Source organism: Trichomycterus rosablanca, chromosome 1 (genome assembly GCF_030014385.1).
Source record: "Trichomycterus rosablanca isolate fTriRos1 chromosome 1, fTriRos1.hap1, whole genome shotgun sequence".
Classification (NCBI taxonomy): Eukaryota; Metazoa; Chordata; class Actinopteri; order Siluriformes; family Trichomycteridae; genus Trichomycterus; species Trichomycterus rosablanca.
This window is the reverse complement of record NC_085988.1, coordinates 73,537,329-73,553,874: the sequence shown is the minus strand read 5'-3', so window position 1 is coordinate 73,553,874 and position 16,546 is coordinate 73,537,329. Positions and strand designations below refer to the sequence as shown.

At 38.8% G+C, this 16,546-nt stretch overlaps 1 protein-coding gene across 1 annotated transcript in view; it reads right to left on the bottom strand.

The window, feature by feature from the left end:
- Positions 1–16,546, bottom strand: part of dock4b (dedicator of cytokinesis 4b) — a 222,192-nt gene that overhangs the window by 53,806 nt on the left and 151,840 nt on the right. Inside the window, exons 27-39 of the mRNA XM_062996182.1 lie at positions 16,545–16,546; positions 15,314–15,389; positions 14,076–14,176; positions 12,515–12,573; positions 11,456–11,604; positions 11,261–11,346; positions 9,795–9,890; positions 7,808–7,868; positions 5,487–5,580; positions 5,250–5,398; positions 1,538–1,624; positions 1,352–1,456; positions 137–278 (exon numbers count right to left, since the gene is read on the bottom strand). The exon at positions 16,545–16,546 is cut by the window's right edge and continues 93 nt beyond it. Coding sequence (XP_062852252.1) covers positions 137–278; positions 1,352–1,456; positions 1,538–1,624; positions 5,250–5,398; positions 5,487–5,580; positions 7,808–7,868; positions 9,795–9,890; positions 11,261–11,346; positions 11,456–11,604; positions 12,515–12,573; positions 14,076–14,176; positions 15,314–15,389; positions 16,545–16,546 — 1,207 coding nt within the window. The remainder of the gene's footprint in view (positions 1–136; positions 279–1,351; positions 1,457–1,537; positions 1,625–5,249; positions 5,399–5,486; positions 5,581–7,807; positions 7,869–9,794; positions 9,891–11,260; positions 11,347–11,455; positions 11,605–12,514; positions 12,574–14,075; positions 14,177–15,313; positions 15,390–16,544) is intronic.

Here is a 16,546-nt window from a genome sequence, read left to right as displayed (position 1 = left end):
GCAAAGGTCACACACACGGACGTTTGCTCAGATGGGTCAAAACAAGAGTGATAAAAAATATACAGTGTTTATTTATGATATGAGTTGTCGTTAATTTGGTTTGTGTGTGTGTGTGTGTGTGTGTGTAAAAGGATACACTGGGCTTCAGCCTGGTAGATGGTCTGGTCTGGCTGGTTGACATGTTGCATGGCAATGGCATGAGGAAATTCATTGAGCATGCGCTGCTGAAAGGCTTCCAAGCGCTCGTAGTCATGGCCACGACACACAAACTCCTTATTCTGAAACACACACACACAAACACACACAAACACACACAAACACACACACACACACACACACACACACACACACACACACACATTGTGGGTAACAGTGCCATCAAGTGGACTTATAAGTAATAAGAAATCACACTGCTGGAACTGGTTGCAAAAAATATAATGAAGAACCAGACAGTTCACTCCTAAATTCCTGGTTGGTGTTCATATCACACTGCAGGAACAGTTACTACTGTTGTAGATAATAAAAGCAAACTGTGATGACCTATCAGCAATTGTTTACATTTACAGTTATAGAACTATAACCCTTCAAGCAATTAGGACTTAAAAACCCTGCTCACAGTCCAACAGTGGCAGCTTCTCAGTGCTTTCCTGTCACGTTCTGTCATTACAAATTTCCATCTCTTAACTTCGTCTTCACTACCATGCTCCCAACCTAGAAGGACAAGGACTGTCAAGCTTTCCATAAGAGCAGTGGTAACTGTTTGGATAAGGACACTAACTTTTCTCTTCTTCCCTCTTTATTCTTCCTTAAAAACCTTCTAAAGCAGATCATAATTAGTCTTTCCTTTATTACAGTAACCTTGACTTTGAGAAATACTGAAAATTAAAAACAATGACAACTATTATTAGATAGATAGATAGATAGACAGATAGACAGACAGACAGACAGACAGACAGACAGACAGACAGACAGACGGTGACTACTATTGGATGGATGGATGGATGGATGGATGGATAGATGGATAGATAGATAGATAGATAGATAGATAGATAGATAGATAGATAGATAGATAGATAGATAGATAGATAGATAGATAGATAGATAGATAGATAGATAGATAGATAGATAGATAGATAGATAGATGGTGACCATTATTAGATGGATGGATGGATGGATGGATCTGATCTAGTGTACATCGGTACTTTCTGATGTTGTGAGCATGTGTATTGGTAACCAACATATCACAAATGCTGCATCTGCGTTTATATCAGATCAGCATCAACCAATACTCATAACTCTGATCTTAATCTGAAATGGTATTGGAACAATTCTGGTATGGTGTTATACTTACCCTTAAAAAGAAGGGAAACTTCTTCCCATAGAAGCCCACTCTGAAAAACTCTGGCTCCAGTCTCTGCTGATCCATGATTTTATCGTACAGTGACGCCTCCATCACCTAGAGATTTAAGTTCTATTAGATACAGCAATCCACATCTGTCACACTTGATATTAAACCTAATATTGTAAAGGTGCACACCCTCATTTTGCTCAGGTTCCTGTAATCATAGTACGCTTCATACTGATCAGCCAGTTCTCTGCACAGGAGGATTCCGTTCTCCCAACACTAAGCAGAAAAGACAAAATAGATGTCAGACGTGTAGCAATGCATTTCCGCTCATGTGAACGTTCAGTGGGGGGCAGCAGATGTTCATAAGCTTTCTCAGGTTAGGTAAAGCGTTGTGTTCCCACACTAATTAAATGAAATGTTTTCCTCCCTACTGTTTTGTAATACTGCAGCGACGATGCTCACAGATGGTTTGTTTCAGAAATTCACACAGAGAGCAGGCGACACGAGCGACGATGTTTCATTTCCGCTCAAGACGCTGATGATGAGGGAGTCATCTAATTACGTTAATGTCGTTTTGTTTTGACGGGTACCTAATGAAAAGACGATCTCCAACTGATATTTTGATCGTGAGCAGATGAAAACTGTGTGATGTGTGATGAGCCTTCATCAAGTGGACAGTTAAAGATTTGTTGATAATTGGAATACTTGGGGATGAGCGGAAAGTTAAACAGCCAGTGTATGGAGCCCTTTTTATCTATAGGCCGATTTCTAAATTACCATTCTTGGCTAAATTGCTGGAAAAGGTTGTATATTCTCAGCTTTTACCATTTTTGAGTAGAGATGGTATTTTTGAGATTTTTCAATCTGGCTTTAAGTCTATGCACAGCACTGAATCTGCTCTTCTGAAGGTGACAAATGACTTGCTACTTACTGTTGATGAGGGAAATTGTGCCATCCTTATTTTATTGGACCTTAGTTCTGCTTTTGATACTGTTGACCATGACATACTTGTTGGTCGCCTGGAAAAGTGGGTGGGGTTACAGGGAGAGGCCCTGAATTGGTTCATATCTTATTTTAAGAATAGAACCTTTTCAGTGAATATTAGCAGCTATTTCTCTTCTTCTGCTGATGTCTCTTGTGGTGTTCCACAAGGGTCCATACTAGGGCCCCTCCTTTTTTCCATCTATATGCTGCCATTGGGTCAAATAATTAGGAAGCACAATGTCAGCTTTCACCTGTATGCTGATGACATACAGCTTTATCTTCCCATTAGACCGAATGACAATGGCTCGTTAACATCTCTTAGCAGTTGTCTTGAGGACATAAAGAGGTGGATGGCTGACAATTTTCTTCAGCTGAATGAAAGCAAGTCAGAGGTTATCGTTTTTGGGGGTCCTCATCACATCAATAGTGTCTCCAATAACCTTGGTCACTTGTCTACATGTGTCAAAACATCTGTGAGAAATCTTGGTGTTATCTTTGACTCTGACCTCCGATTTGATAAACAAATCAACTCTGTGGTAAGGAATAGCTTCTTCCAGCTCAGAAATATTGCGAAGATTAAGCCTTTTCTCTGCTATTCTGACCTGGAAAAAGTTATTCATGCATTCATTTCTGCAAGAATTGACTACTGTAATTCTCTGTATATTGGGATTAATCAGTCTCTGTTGCGGCGCTTGCAGGTAGTCCAGAATGCAGCAGCAAGGTTACTGACTAATACCAAGAAAAGAAACCATATTACACCAGTCCTTGCCTCACTACATTGGCTGCCTGTTCAGCACAGGATTCATTTTAAAGTGCTTTTATTTGTTTTTAAAGCGCTTAATGGTCAAGCCCCGGCTTATCTCAGTGGTATGCTTTCTCCCGCAACCGCACAGCGATCTTTAAGATCAGCCACTCAGAATTTGTTGACTGTTCCTAGGGCTTGTTTGAAGCTAAAAGGTGATCGTGCATTTGCAGTTTATGCTCCGAGGCTATGGAACACTCTACCTCCTAATATTCGACAAGCACCTTCGGCCGCTGTTTTTAAATCACTCCTAAAAACATACCTTTATAAGCTGGCATTTGAACAGTGAGGAGTTGTGTTAATTTTAATTGTTTAGTCTATTTGTATTTGTTTTATTTTGTCTCTTACTCTGTATTTTTATTTGGTTCTTACTTTTTTAATATAATGTTGTGTTATGTATGCTTATTCGATGTACAGCACTTTGGTCAACGTAAGTTGTTTTAAGAGTGCTTTATAAATAAAATTTACTTACTTACTTACTTACTTTTGCTTATATTAGGCTGCACAGGCCAGTCAAAATGCTCGTGCTAAGCCATGTCCATAAGGACTGGGCATTGGAGCAATGTAGGAAGGTCACCAGGTCTGATAAATCATGTAAACAGTCAGGCATGTGTTCGTTGTGTACCCAAACACATGGAGACGACACCAGGATGCAAAGTTGTATGATGTACCTCACAACACAGTGGACTTTAGGGACCTGATGGTAAAATCCTGGTACTAGATACAACAGACGCTTACATGTGTACTGTGGAGTGTTTTGACAGCTAAGAGGGTGGAAGGTCATAATGCTTATATAGGCGGACTTTAGATAAATGTCCATCATTCTGGAATGGAGGCTTGGTCATGGTCTTTACAGTGATGACCAGATGTCTGGGATCACCAGCAATAATGCTCCTGTTTTTCTTGAATTTATACAATGTTTATCATCACAAATTATATAATCAGCTAATTTTTTTTATAGTATCTGGCATGGCCATATTGACAACAGTACTTATTTTTTAACTTAAATATCGTCACTGTCTGATGAAAAACATGTATCTTCTTTTCAGGAAAAAGAAAAAACTTTTTCCCCTGACAGTAACGGTACAAACAAACCACAGATGGCGACATTTACATACAATTCTGCACATAAATAAAAGTATATCTTCATCAGGTCGTCAGTCTGTCGGTTTCATATGTAAAATGGACGTGTACAAATATAAATCATGTTTACAACCATGCAATTGAATAACCTGAATAAACTGTATAGATCAAACACTGATACGCATTTCTCAAACAGTACCAGAGGGGAAGGAAGAAGAGATATGAAGTTTTGATGGACAGTTCTAGCAGCCAATGGAGATACTCGTTAAAGAGATTGCGTGATTTTTCATCTTTTCATTGGTCATTTTGATATTCGCTGCTATGGACAGACAGAGATTTATACCCACAATCAACACATGTAAAAAAAAAAAAAAAAAGTGAAAACCATTAAAAATGGAGATGCGTGTTTTTCATCGGACAGCGACGATACGCTTCTGATGAGATCATACCCAAAGAAAAAATTTGACTTTTTTTTTTTTTTTTAAGTGTTTCACCAGATAGACTGTTAATTACTAAATTATCTATTCTTTTTTTGACTATAAAAGAAGCTGATGATGCTCTTTGCTTGATGCAGAGAAGACAAGCACTACTAAATAGTATAATAACTGGTGCACCACTACTGTTGTTGGTACACACTATGCAGTACATAAAATGAGGCGTTAATGGTGGATGCACCATAAGTAGTGGTCAAACTGAGGAAAGCCAGTTGTTAACTTGCTAAGTACAATTTTTTCTCATATTTCCAGATCATAATTACACTAAATAATAAATCTTAACATTGAAAATGACTAAAAGCTACAGCAGGCAAATTCACCAGCTTAAAGTCTTATCAGCATGGCCATGTGACCCAAGGACAAAGGACTTGACATGGCTAATTTTGCAAATGTGCTTACTTAATTTTCAGTACGTTCAGGGTACCTATTCATCTTGCAGATTTGTAAAACATTATAATTTTTTTTTTAATATAATGACAAAAATAGTCGCCTACTCTTGAATATCAATAAAAGAAGTATACTAGGAACAAACTGAGACCTTGCCACGATCGAAGTTTTGGATAATGGTGAGGTGCAGGTACTCTTTTCTCTGCCACTCGCTCTGCATGGGGTAACTCAGGAACTCCCGCAGGGGCCTCTCCGACCACTCCAGCAATTCGTCGTACAGCAGCAGTGTGTAAGAGGCCTCTGTGTACTCACACAACACACGCTGAGTCACAAAAACCCACCCAACAAAGCAGCATTTTTTTTTTCTTAGCTGTAGAGCATTAGTTACCTGTGTAGTTCTGTGCTTTTAAGTGCAGTTCATAGAGCTTGTGGATGTATCGGATGTACATTTCCTCCTTATTCAGCTCTGTTTTATAGAAGTTCTGGACAAAAAGTGAAAGAGTGAAAAGAACAGGTCAAGGTCTTTAAAATGTTTTTTTTTTGTCATTGTTATATACAACTGCAACATTTATTCTTACATTTTTCACCAGACAGGTCTTTCTAAGGGTTGAAAGACCGCTTTCTGAATCAATCAGACCTTCTTGCATTTATTCAGTTTGCGTCACACAGATGATGTGTCAATGAAACGCTTGATTGGCTTTCTAATAAGTTAGTGTTTTACTTCACAACCGGGAAAAGTTTGGAGGTTTTTAATTATAAGCACACATTTACAAAATAACGGATTATATTCCTAATGGGACAACACAGGGTTATAAATGTAATAGCACCTGAAAGAACATAAGCTAAGATAATAAGTGGTTATGATTTTGTTTTGCTGTGTTTTGGATTTTGGCTGCTGTGCCATCATTTATCGCACGCTTTTGTTTTGCAATGAAAACAAAATGTATCAGTTTAAGCTTTTAACTGGTACCTTCTTGTTACGGAAATGCCCATGACTAGGAAAGTAAAGGCATTAAATAAAATGGCAAAATACAGTTGCTAACCTGTTGTTGTTTTTTATCTGAACTTACATATTGTTTGTTTATTTCTACGCTACATTTCCAATATGTTTTGTGTGTATTATACTGACTCGTGACTTGACTCGGACTCTAGTCTCAAGACTCATGACTTGACTCGGACTCTAGCCTAAAGACTTGTGACTTGACTCGGACTCGTATTTTGTGACTTGTGAACATTTACATTTACATTTTCAGCATTTAGCAGACGCTTTTATCCAAAGCGACTCACACAATGAGCTGAACACGATGAGCCACTCCAGTAACCACTGAGCTATCACTGGCCCACATTTTAATTGAGCCCACTGGCCCAATTAACATCTCTGCTAATTGCTAATCAATAAATTATATATTCTTTTTTGTTATTACTTTTTCTATATTTGGATTATTTGATAATCAACTATAAAAGAAGCTGATCATGCTCTTTGTTTCAGGGTTCTAAACTGCATACTAACCTACTAAATAGTACTAACCGTTGCACCACTAATGTTGTTGGTACACATGTAGTACAATAGAATTCCTTTTGGTATTGTTGTGTAAATCTAACAACTGCAGCTTGTTTTGCTAAACGCTAGAGATATAAATATATATTTACAAAAAGTCTACACACCCCTGTTACAAAAAGAAGTCTTTTCCACTTTAATGTGACCTATAAACTGCACAGTTCAATTAAAAAACAAAAATCCTTTAGAGGGGGAAAAAAAAGACTTATAGAATAAGTCTTAAGTCTAATAAGTCTAACGATACTTATTAGAATAACGTGGTTGCATAAATATGTACACCCATCAAATAATACTTTGTTGAAGCACCTTCTGATTTTATGACAGCATCCAGTCTCTTTGGGTAGGAGTCTAATTGTCACAGAAGTCTTGGGATTGTCAGGGTTTTAGTGTATATTTTTGTGTCACTGAATGTTTAGGATACATAATTTGTATTTGCTTACAGACTACCATGTAAGACAGTAGCCTCTACTCCACAATACCCTGATTGTCTTCACCTTAGGCTACACAATAGCGTGAAAAAGGGTAAAGAAGAAGCAAAAGAAGAGAGACGTTTTTCCTAGCACTGTAGCCTGTAAACAAGATAAGATAAAGCTTGCTTGCCTGTAAACAGTGTCACGTTTCAACTGCTTGACCTGTCAACCTAATGGCTGACTTGTTTTGGTAGTTCTTCCACATAATGATTGTGGATAACTCTAATTGGGCATTCAAACTAGCCCTTTAAATGGGCACAGAGAATTACCAGCATCAATCGTAATGGAGTTCTGGAAGAGGACACTATCTGCTCCAATTTTGGTATGTGGGCAGAAGTCCAAAAACTGGCTAGTCTTGCCTTAATGAACAGAAATGCATCACTTCTACCTGACAAGCAAGGCTAATTATGCCCTTCTGGACCCCGGACTTCCTGTCACAGATGGCGAGGGCTTTATCGTGGCCCCATGCTGCAATCACTCAGTGGCAGGGCAGACTCAACTCAAGATGCATTATGATGTTATTATGTCACCCACCTAAATCATACGTGCCGGCTGTTTTTGACCTTTTATATGTGTTTTCCTTTAATTTATTTTGAATGCATGTAAGGAAGTGGTAAAAGCGAGTGTACATCCACAGAAGTTGGATTAAAGCCGGTGATAAGTGGGCAGAATGAAGCTTACCAGCAGACTGACAGTACAGCCAATCTTCTTCCCATCAACCTCTCCAAGTTTCATACAGTCCCTAAGGAGAATGCACAACAGTAGTGAATGTATGAGTGTGTATCTGTGCAATAGTGGGTTAAACCTAATATGTTTGGGGTAAAAAAAATAAAATAAAATAAAATAAAATAAAATAAACTAAAATAAACTAAAATAAACTAAAATAAACTAAAATAAACTAAAATAAAATAAATAAATAAATTAATTAATTAATTAAAAACCCCCAAAATTTACATTTATTTTAAAATATTTCACCAGATAGACTGTTAATTAGTAAATTATATATTCTTCTTTTTGTAATTTTTTATATATATATATATATATATATATATATATATATATATATATATATATATATATATATATATATACGTATATATATAATAATCAACTGTGAAAAGCTGCTGCTGATGCTCTTTGCTTGATGCTAAGATTTTTGTTTTGTTTATTAGGATTTTAATGTCATGCTTTACACTTTGGTTACATTCATGACAGGTAGTTACTCATTAAACAAGGTTCATTAGTTCACAAGGTTATATCGAACACAGTCATGGACAATTTTGTATCTCCAATTCACCTCACTTGCACATCTTTGGACTGTGGGAGGAAACCGGAGCAAAAGTGGAGCTTTGTCACAGTGAAGGAAACAAAATGCGATCTGATGATTGGAAATGACTAGATTGGGAGAAAAAATCAGAAAATCATTTTCTTATTTTCATATAACCCTGTGTCTGTGTGGGGTGAGGTGACATTGAAAAGCTAATAAATAAATAAATATTGTCATGTAAATGTGTTTTGTGCTGTGTGTGTTCTTATGTTTAGTCCAATTCCATTCTTGGTCAAGTGTCAAGACTGTTGAGAAAAAGCCTCTTTTTGTTTTGTAAAATAAATAAATAAACTATAGACTTTAAAACATTTAAACCATTAGTAGTGGTAAAACTTATGGACAATAGCTGACACATTCATAAGTACGATTATTTTATATTCCCAGATCATAATTGTTACTAAAAGCTAGAAGAATGACTACAAGTTACAGATTGGCCCATCATCCAAACCCAGTCCTGATAAAACTATAGTGTCAAATATTTATCCCAATAAAAAAATCCAAATTACCTCCTATTCAGTACACATGCCTTCCATGTAGGGCACAACACGTTTTAAAGCCTGTAGTTTAGAGAGGCTCAAAAGAGGCTTTTTCTCAACAGTCTTGATACTTGACCAAGTATGGGATTGGACTAAACTTTGCTGTATGTATGACATAAGAATACACACAATAGAAAACACATTTTATATGGCAATAAGGAAATTATTTTCCAATCACTGGAAATTATTATTATTATTAATCTAGACATATCCAGTTACCCAATCGCATTTGGTTTACTCTACTTTGACAAAGCTCCACTCTTGATCATGAAGGGGCCGCGACTATCACATGCCCACCTGATGTGCAGTAGCCAAACGCTTCTTCTCACCTGCCTGAAGCAAGAACATTCTGGAGCTCTGTATTGTGCACTGAGAGTCATGCCAGCAGAGGTCATAATTGCAGCAGGACGAACCAATCAAGGTCTGTATAGAGCTGAGATTCAAACTTCAGGATGTCAGTTTTGGTGGGCTAGTATGTTTTACCGCAGCTTTACCTGGGAATTGAACCCAGGGCCTTCTTGCTGTGAGAGGTCAGTGCTACCCATCGAGCTGCCCATGTACACTGATCAGCCATAACATTAAAACACTGATCTGCTTTCATTAAAAAGCATGAAAGCAGGCTAACAAAGTATGCAGAGAAACAAATGGACTACAGTCAGTAATTGTAGAACTACAAAGTGCTTCTATATGGTAAGTGGAGCTGATAAAATGGACAGTGAGTGTAAAAACAAGGAGGTGGTTTTAATGTTATAACTGCTTGGTATAATATATATATAAAGTATATAAGATTGTGCTCAGCACTCACCTGTAATCCAGCAGTCTTTCCATCAGACGTGTTACTGTTGCTATCAGAGAGATTCCACTTTCCCTCCAGGTCTCTCGCTCAATCTTCTTTAGCAGACTGACAAAAAAAACACACGTTCCAGAAAAAACTCATTTATTCACATATCCTACACATTCCAGTACTGTCTCCCCTCCATCATTATCTCCCTACAATACACACCCTACTCACACAGCAGCACAGTGAGCGGTGCGCTTACCTAGGGTACGGACCGAACAGAGGAATTCTACTCCGGGAAAGCAGAGATCAAACAGAGTCAGATTAAAAGATTAGTGTCGGCAACACTCATTCACACATACGTGTTTGTATATTGTTAGTATTGTTAGTGCAGATACTAGAGCGTACCTACTGCACTCGTATCAGTAATAATACATTTCAAATCTCAAAAAAAACGTCTTAAATGTCATGTTGTGAATAATGAACAGGAATGGTATTTTGGAGTTGTTTTAATTCTATTTGGCGCATGTTTAAATAAACTAAGCAACATAAATACAGCACGTCCTCAGACCACACACACACATACACACTAACACACACGAACATGCATGGTAACACATCAGGAAATCACAATGAGTGGGGAAAAAAGACATCAAATACATCTGGCTACTAGAGATGGGCTTTTTTTTTTTTTTACCTTTATGGTATCAAATAATGCATTTGTTTTTACATTTACATTTTCAGCATTTAGCGGATGCCATCATCCAAAGCCACTTACAGTATAGTTACAGTATGCAGTCTGAGCAATTGAGGGTTAAGGGCCTTGCTCAAGGGCCCAACAGCAGCAACCTGGTAACCTTGAGTGGTAGCCAAAACTTGATTTTATTTATTTTATTAGGGTTTTAACATCATGTTTTACACACTTTGGTTACATTCATGACAGGAACTGTAGTTACAGGTTACACAAGTTTAATGTCAAACACAATCACTATTTTGAATCTCCAATTCACCTCACTTGCATGTCTTTGGACTGTGGGAGGAAACCGAAGCTCCCCAAGCAAACTACAAACAGAAAGGACCCGGACCGCTCCACCTGGGAATCAAACCCTGGACCTTCTTGCTGTGAGGCGACAGACCTACCCACCAAGCCACCGTGCCCCATGTGATTTTTCTCCATAATCAAATTTGAAAGCCCTGAGGAATTTCATCTGTTAACAAAACTGTTCATCAAATAATAAAACTAGTAAAATGCCCATCTCCACTACCAGCTGTTCTCAAACCAGCAACAGCACAAACGTTTACACGACAATGTCGGCCCATGTAGTACAGAAACATATATCTACATCAAGCAGGGTTCATACAAGTGCCTGAAACTAAACAACAGACTGACCAAAGGTCATCACCACACTTGCAGACGATGGCAGCACTAGGTGTGTGCTCTGACACGTTGATGTACCCGTGATATACTTACAGAACATAGCACCAATACTCACATGCTATTGAAGAGCTCTCGATACGTTTCATCTCCCTTCCCTTCTGACATCAGACTGTCCAACTTGTCTATAAGTTTTGCCTCGACCTTTAATTAGTAATCATAATTCAAGATGATTACTGAACAGAAACGTACAGCACTCACAATCATTTGGTTATAAAGTTTTTCATTGGTCCACTAGGGGGTGCTGTTGTACCTGTTTAAAGTTGCCGCTTCGACGCTGTTCCCAGTCCATCATGTCGTGGAAAATAGGGATCATCACATTCCTCAAATCTGGCTGAGGAACCAGAGTCACCTCCAGAAATGGGCCGATCATGGCAGGGATGAAGTTTAACTTGTGTTCTCCTTTATAAAAGAGTAACAGAAAAAGGCAGATTTTATATATATACACTGATCAGCCTTAGCATTAAAACCTCCTTCTTGTTTTCACACTGTAGTCCATCTGTTTCTCTGCATGCTTTGTTAGCCCCCTTTCATGCTGTTCATCAATGGTCAGGACTCTCCCAGGACCACCACAGAGTAGGTATTATTTGGGTGGTGGATCATTCTCGGCACTGCAGTGACACTGACATGGTGGTGGTGTGTTAGTGTGTTTTGTGCTGTATGAGTGGATCAGACACAGCAGTGCTGCTGGAGTTTTTAAACACCTCACTGTCACTACTAGACTGACAATAGTCCAGCAACCAAAAATATTCAGCCAACAGCGCCCCATGGGCCGCATCCTGTGACCACTGATAAAGGTCTAGAAGATGACCAACTCAAACAGCAGCAATAGATGAGCGATCGTCTCTGACTTTACATCTACAAGGTGGACCAACTAGGTAGGAGTGTCTAATAGAGTGGACAGTGAGTGGACACGGTAATAAAAAAAACTCCAGCAGCGCTGCTGTGTCTGATCCACTCATACCAGCACAACACACACTAACACACCACCACCATGTCAAAGTCACTGCAGTGCTGAGAATCATCCACCACCTAAATAATACCTACTCTGTGGTGGTCCTGACCATTAAAGAACAGGGTGAAAGCAGGCTAAAAAGGTATGTAGAGAAAAAGATGGACTACAGTCAGTAATTGTAGAACTACAAAGTGCTTCTATATGGTAAGTGGAGCTGATATAATGGACAATGAGTGTAGAAACAAGGAAGTGGTTTTAATGGCTGATCAATGTGTGTGTAATATATATATATATATGCTGAATTTCATATCATATCACAAGACCAATATTATTTTTATGCTGGTATGAATCTCTTACCTAAATTCTGCCACATACTGAAGATTTCGCAGCCCATCATCACTCTCATATCTCCATACCTACATGTAGACACATACATCTACTTAACAGCCCTTAAATCAGCATGAACAATGTTCATAATCATACAAGGCAAACAATCTTTCAAGAGTAAATCCCCACAACAATGTGACAGATTTTGAGGTTAGGTGGGAAGGAAGTCTGAGCTAACCTATACATTATGACAGTGATAGTTAAAGTAACATTACTGTGTCGAATACAAGAGAATAGAATAGAACTGAACATAATACCTTTATTTGTCATATATACATAATATGATGTACACATCTCGGCTCATTTAAAGGCTGGGGTCAGAATGCAGGGTTAGCCATTGCATGCCCCTCCTGGAGCTGAGAGATTCAAGGGCTTTGCTCAAGGGCCGCAACAGTGGATGCATAGCAGAGCTGAGGTTTGACCCCACAATCTTAAGATTGATAGTTGAAAGCTCTACCCCTTGGCTACAGGGTTTCATTCCAAATTGCAACCTAACATACTAAGGAATATGTCTTGGGTTCAATCCTAAGTATGCAGGATCAAAGACTGTTTTCACAGATGCCCAACTGTACCCAACTCAGGGTTTTAACAAACAAAAAGTGCATGTGTAAAAATGCTGCAAGTACCCAAATACCTGGTGATGGTAAGTTTTTCTATTAACACTTTATTTTTTACTAAAAAGAGTGATTATTCAATTGGTACAAATTAGTGGAAGATTGGTTCTGTGTTCATAGGGGAAGTGGCAATGGTCGAAACAGGACTGCTGCTATTATGACCTCTGTTGGCTGATCAAGGGACAGTGGTAGCCTAGTGGGTAGAGCTTTGGGCTATCAACCAGAAGATTGGCAGTTCAAATCCAGGCTCTGCTATGCAGCCACTGTTGGGTCCTTGAGCAAGGCCCTTAACCCTGTCTGCTCCAGGGGCGCCGTATGACCCCAACTTCCAAACAAGCTGTGATATGCAAAGAAAGAATTTCATTGTACTGTACACCTGTATATGTATATATGACAAATAAAGTATATCTTCTTCTTCTTCCAATGGAGAATGACCAATTGTGCAATACTGCGCTCTGTGAAGCAATCGGCAGGTGCATGTATGTCAGAGGGGCCGTGTACGAAGCATGACCCTCCTCAAACGGAGGGCGGAGTTGATGACAGCGAAATAACAAAAAGGAAAACAGGGGGGGCCGGGGAATGAATATAGATTTTAAAAGAAAAGAAACGGAAGTCTAGAGATTATTTAAATGCATATAAAAACTGCCAACACCAATAACTATGTCGTGGTACCTCTGCAGTTAGGGTACTTAGCAGTTAAGGGTCACTGGTTCAAGCCCCATCACAGCCATGTTGCCATTGTTGAGCACCTGTGCTTAAAATGGTATTCAGCCACAACTGTAAGTCACTTTGGATTTGCACCATCTTGCCACCCCTGTATTTTTATTATTTAAAAATTTTAAGAAGCACTGACCTAAACTATGAAAGTGCAAATTGTGACAGGCTGCAAAAAGCAAAATAATTTGGAGAGTACCCACTTTTCCAGAACTTTCTTTCTCTTGGATGGAGAAAAGGTCTCCAGTTGAAGACAGGGTTGATTGATGAAGATAACAGACAGATAGAAGTACGAGTCCCAGACCTGAAACAAACACACACAAATTTGAAGTATAGACGTGTTTACCAAAATATGATTGCTTCACCAGAACTCAACCGAGATACTGCCAGCACTAAAAGTTTCCAGTTATTTTTAAAGCTTCTGGATTTCTACTTACACACATACAATAATAACTGTTAAAAAATACTCTCATGCACAAGAAAACAATCTGCACCACATGAATACACACTTATTGCATGAGGTACGCACATGACATTTAGAATTTATATGCAGGTTCCGATTAGCTGTATTGTGTAAATGTCCCAGTAAATGATTTCAGACCATTATTTATTTATTAGGATTTTAACGTCATGTTTTACACACTTTGGTTACATTGACTGGTTAAACTAAATTCATCAGATCAAGTTTTTATGGTCAAACGCAGTCATGGACAATTTTGTATCCCCAATTAACCTGACTGCATGTCTTTGGACTGTGGGAGGAAACCGGAGCTCCTGGAGTAAACCCACGCAGACACGGGGAGAACATGCAAACTCCACACAGAAAGGACCCGGACCACTCCATCTAGGAATCGAACCCAGGACCTTCTTGCTGTGAGACGACAGTGCTACCCACCGAGCCACCGTGACACCTTAGCTGTCCCAGTAAATGATTTCAGACCATTATTTAAAACCCATTTTAAATTATTTAAGGAACAAAGGTATCCGACCTGCATTTCACCCCGGGCGTTACTTTTCACAGCACAGTAAACTGCATGGGCTTTTACCCACATGTACCTACAATGCCTGTGCTCACAAATACGAATCTCAGCTCTGCTACTGTCAGGCCAGGCACCTATACGGACAACGACTGGGATGACAATGAGGGCATTCCTTATAACTGCTGCAATTATGACCTCTGCTGGCTAAACAATGCCACCCGCACAGAGACGGGGGATAATGGAAATTGACGCGAGATTCTCCATATGAACCCGCCTTGTATAGGTGATAAAGAAGTGGTTGTTTAATGCACAGGGAAAGGGGCGTGTAAGGGGCACTCGGTCAGGAGAGGAGGTCAGCAACAGTGGAGGAAGCAAAATGCAATAGGATAATTGGATACGACTAGATTAAGAGGAAAATTGGAAAAATAAATGCACTTAAAAACTCCCTCACACATACATACCTTGTAATCAAACCTGTCGTTGAGAAAGTTCTTCCTCAGAGCATCGGACAGGTAAAGTACTGTAGTAATGATGACACTGTAAAGCAAGCAGGTGAATTAGTTCACACCAGATTCAATCATCAATATTCACCTAAGACTGAGAAATGCGCCAATACTATATACACAGATGAGCCAAAACATTAGAACCACTCGTAACTAATATGCTGTCCAAACAGCTTGAGCTCACAGAGATATGGAGTATACAAGACATCTAAGGGAATCCTGTGGTATCAGGTACCAGAACATTACCAGCAAGTCATTTAACCCCTAATTGCAAAGCGAATCCACAGTACAATCTGGTACCATCTCAGACTCAGACTCAGCTTTATTGTCATTCAAAACCATGTACATGATTAGAACGAAATGCAGTTACTTAGGTCTCGGTGTGTGTAAACATAATAAAATATAAAATATAAATAGCAAAAAAAAACTACCGTATTTTCCGCACTATAAGGCGCACCGGATTATAAGGCGCAGTCTCAATTACGGGGTCTATTTCTGTACTTGACCCATACATAAGGCGCACCGTATTATAAGGCGCATGCTAAAACATACGGTCTACAAAAAAAAGGTAACGGAAGCAAAGGAGGTGTGGCGGAGGTAAGCGTACGTACTGTACGTATTACGTAATGTTCTCTGATTGGTTTAATCGCTGCCAGCGTACGTAGTGTACGTATTACGTCCCTGTGTCAGCGGGAAATGGTCCAATAGTAAATCAAGCGGAGCGCTTACCAAAGTCAACAACAACATTTTTACAGATTTTGGAACTCAGTGCACACATAAGGCGCACCGGATTATCAGGCGCACGGCAGATTTTTGAGAAAATGTAAGGCTTTTAGGTGCGCCTTATAGTGCGGAAAATACGGTATGTTAAGTAAAAATAAAACTTAGACTTAGAAGAAGAAATAACTAAGATATGAATTTTAAATATTTACATATACATTCAAGTATTGCACAAGTATTGCACAGGAACTACAGCAGCTTTATGTGGATCTAAAGTGCACGATTCAAAGTATAGCAGCAGAAAAAGGCAGCACCAGCACCACTTGTGTTGATCCATCTCTTCTGTGGATCAACACAAGCTTAATGGCATAAATGAGTCTTGGCTGTCAAGACTGTTATTATATCAATATTAAAAAAAACAGATTTGTGCATCCTTTTATAAGCTACAACAACTGCTAAAAATTCTCACTT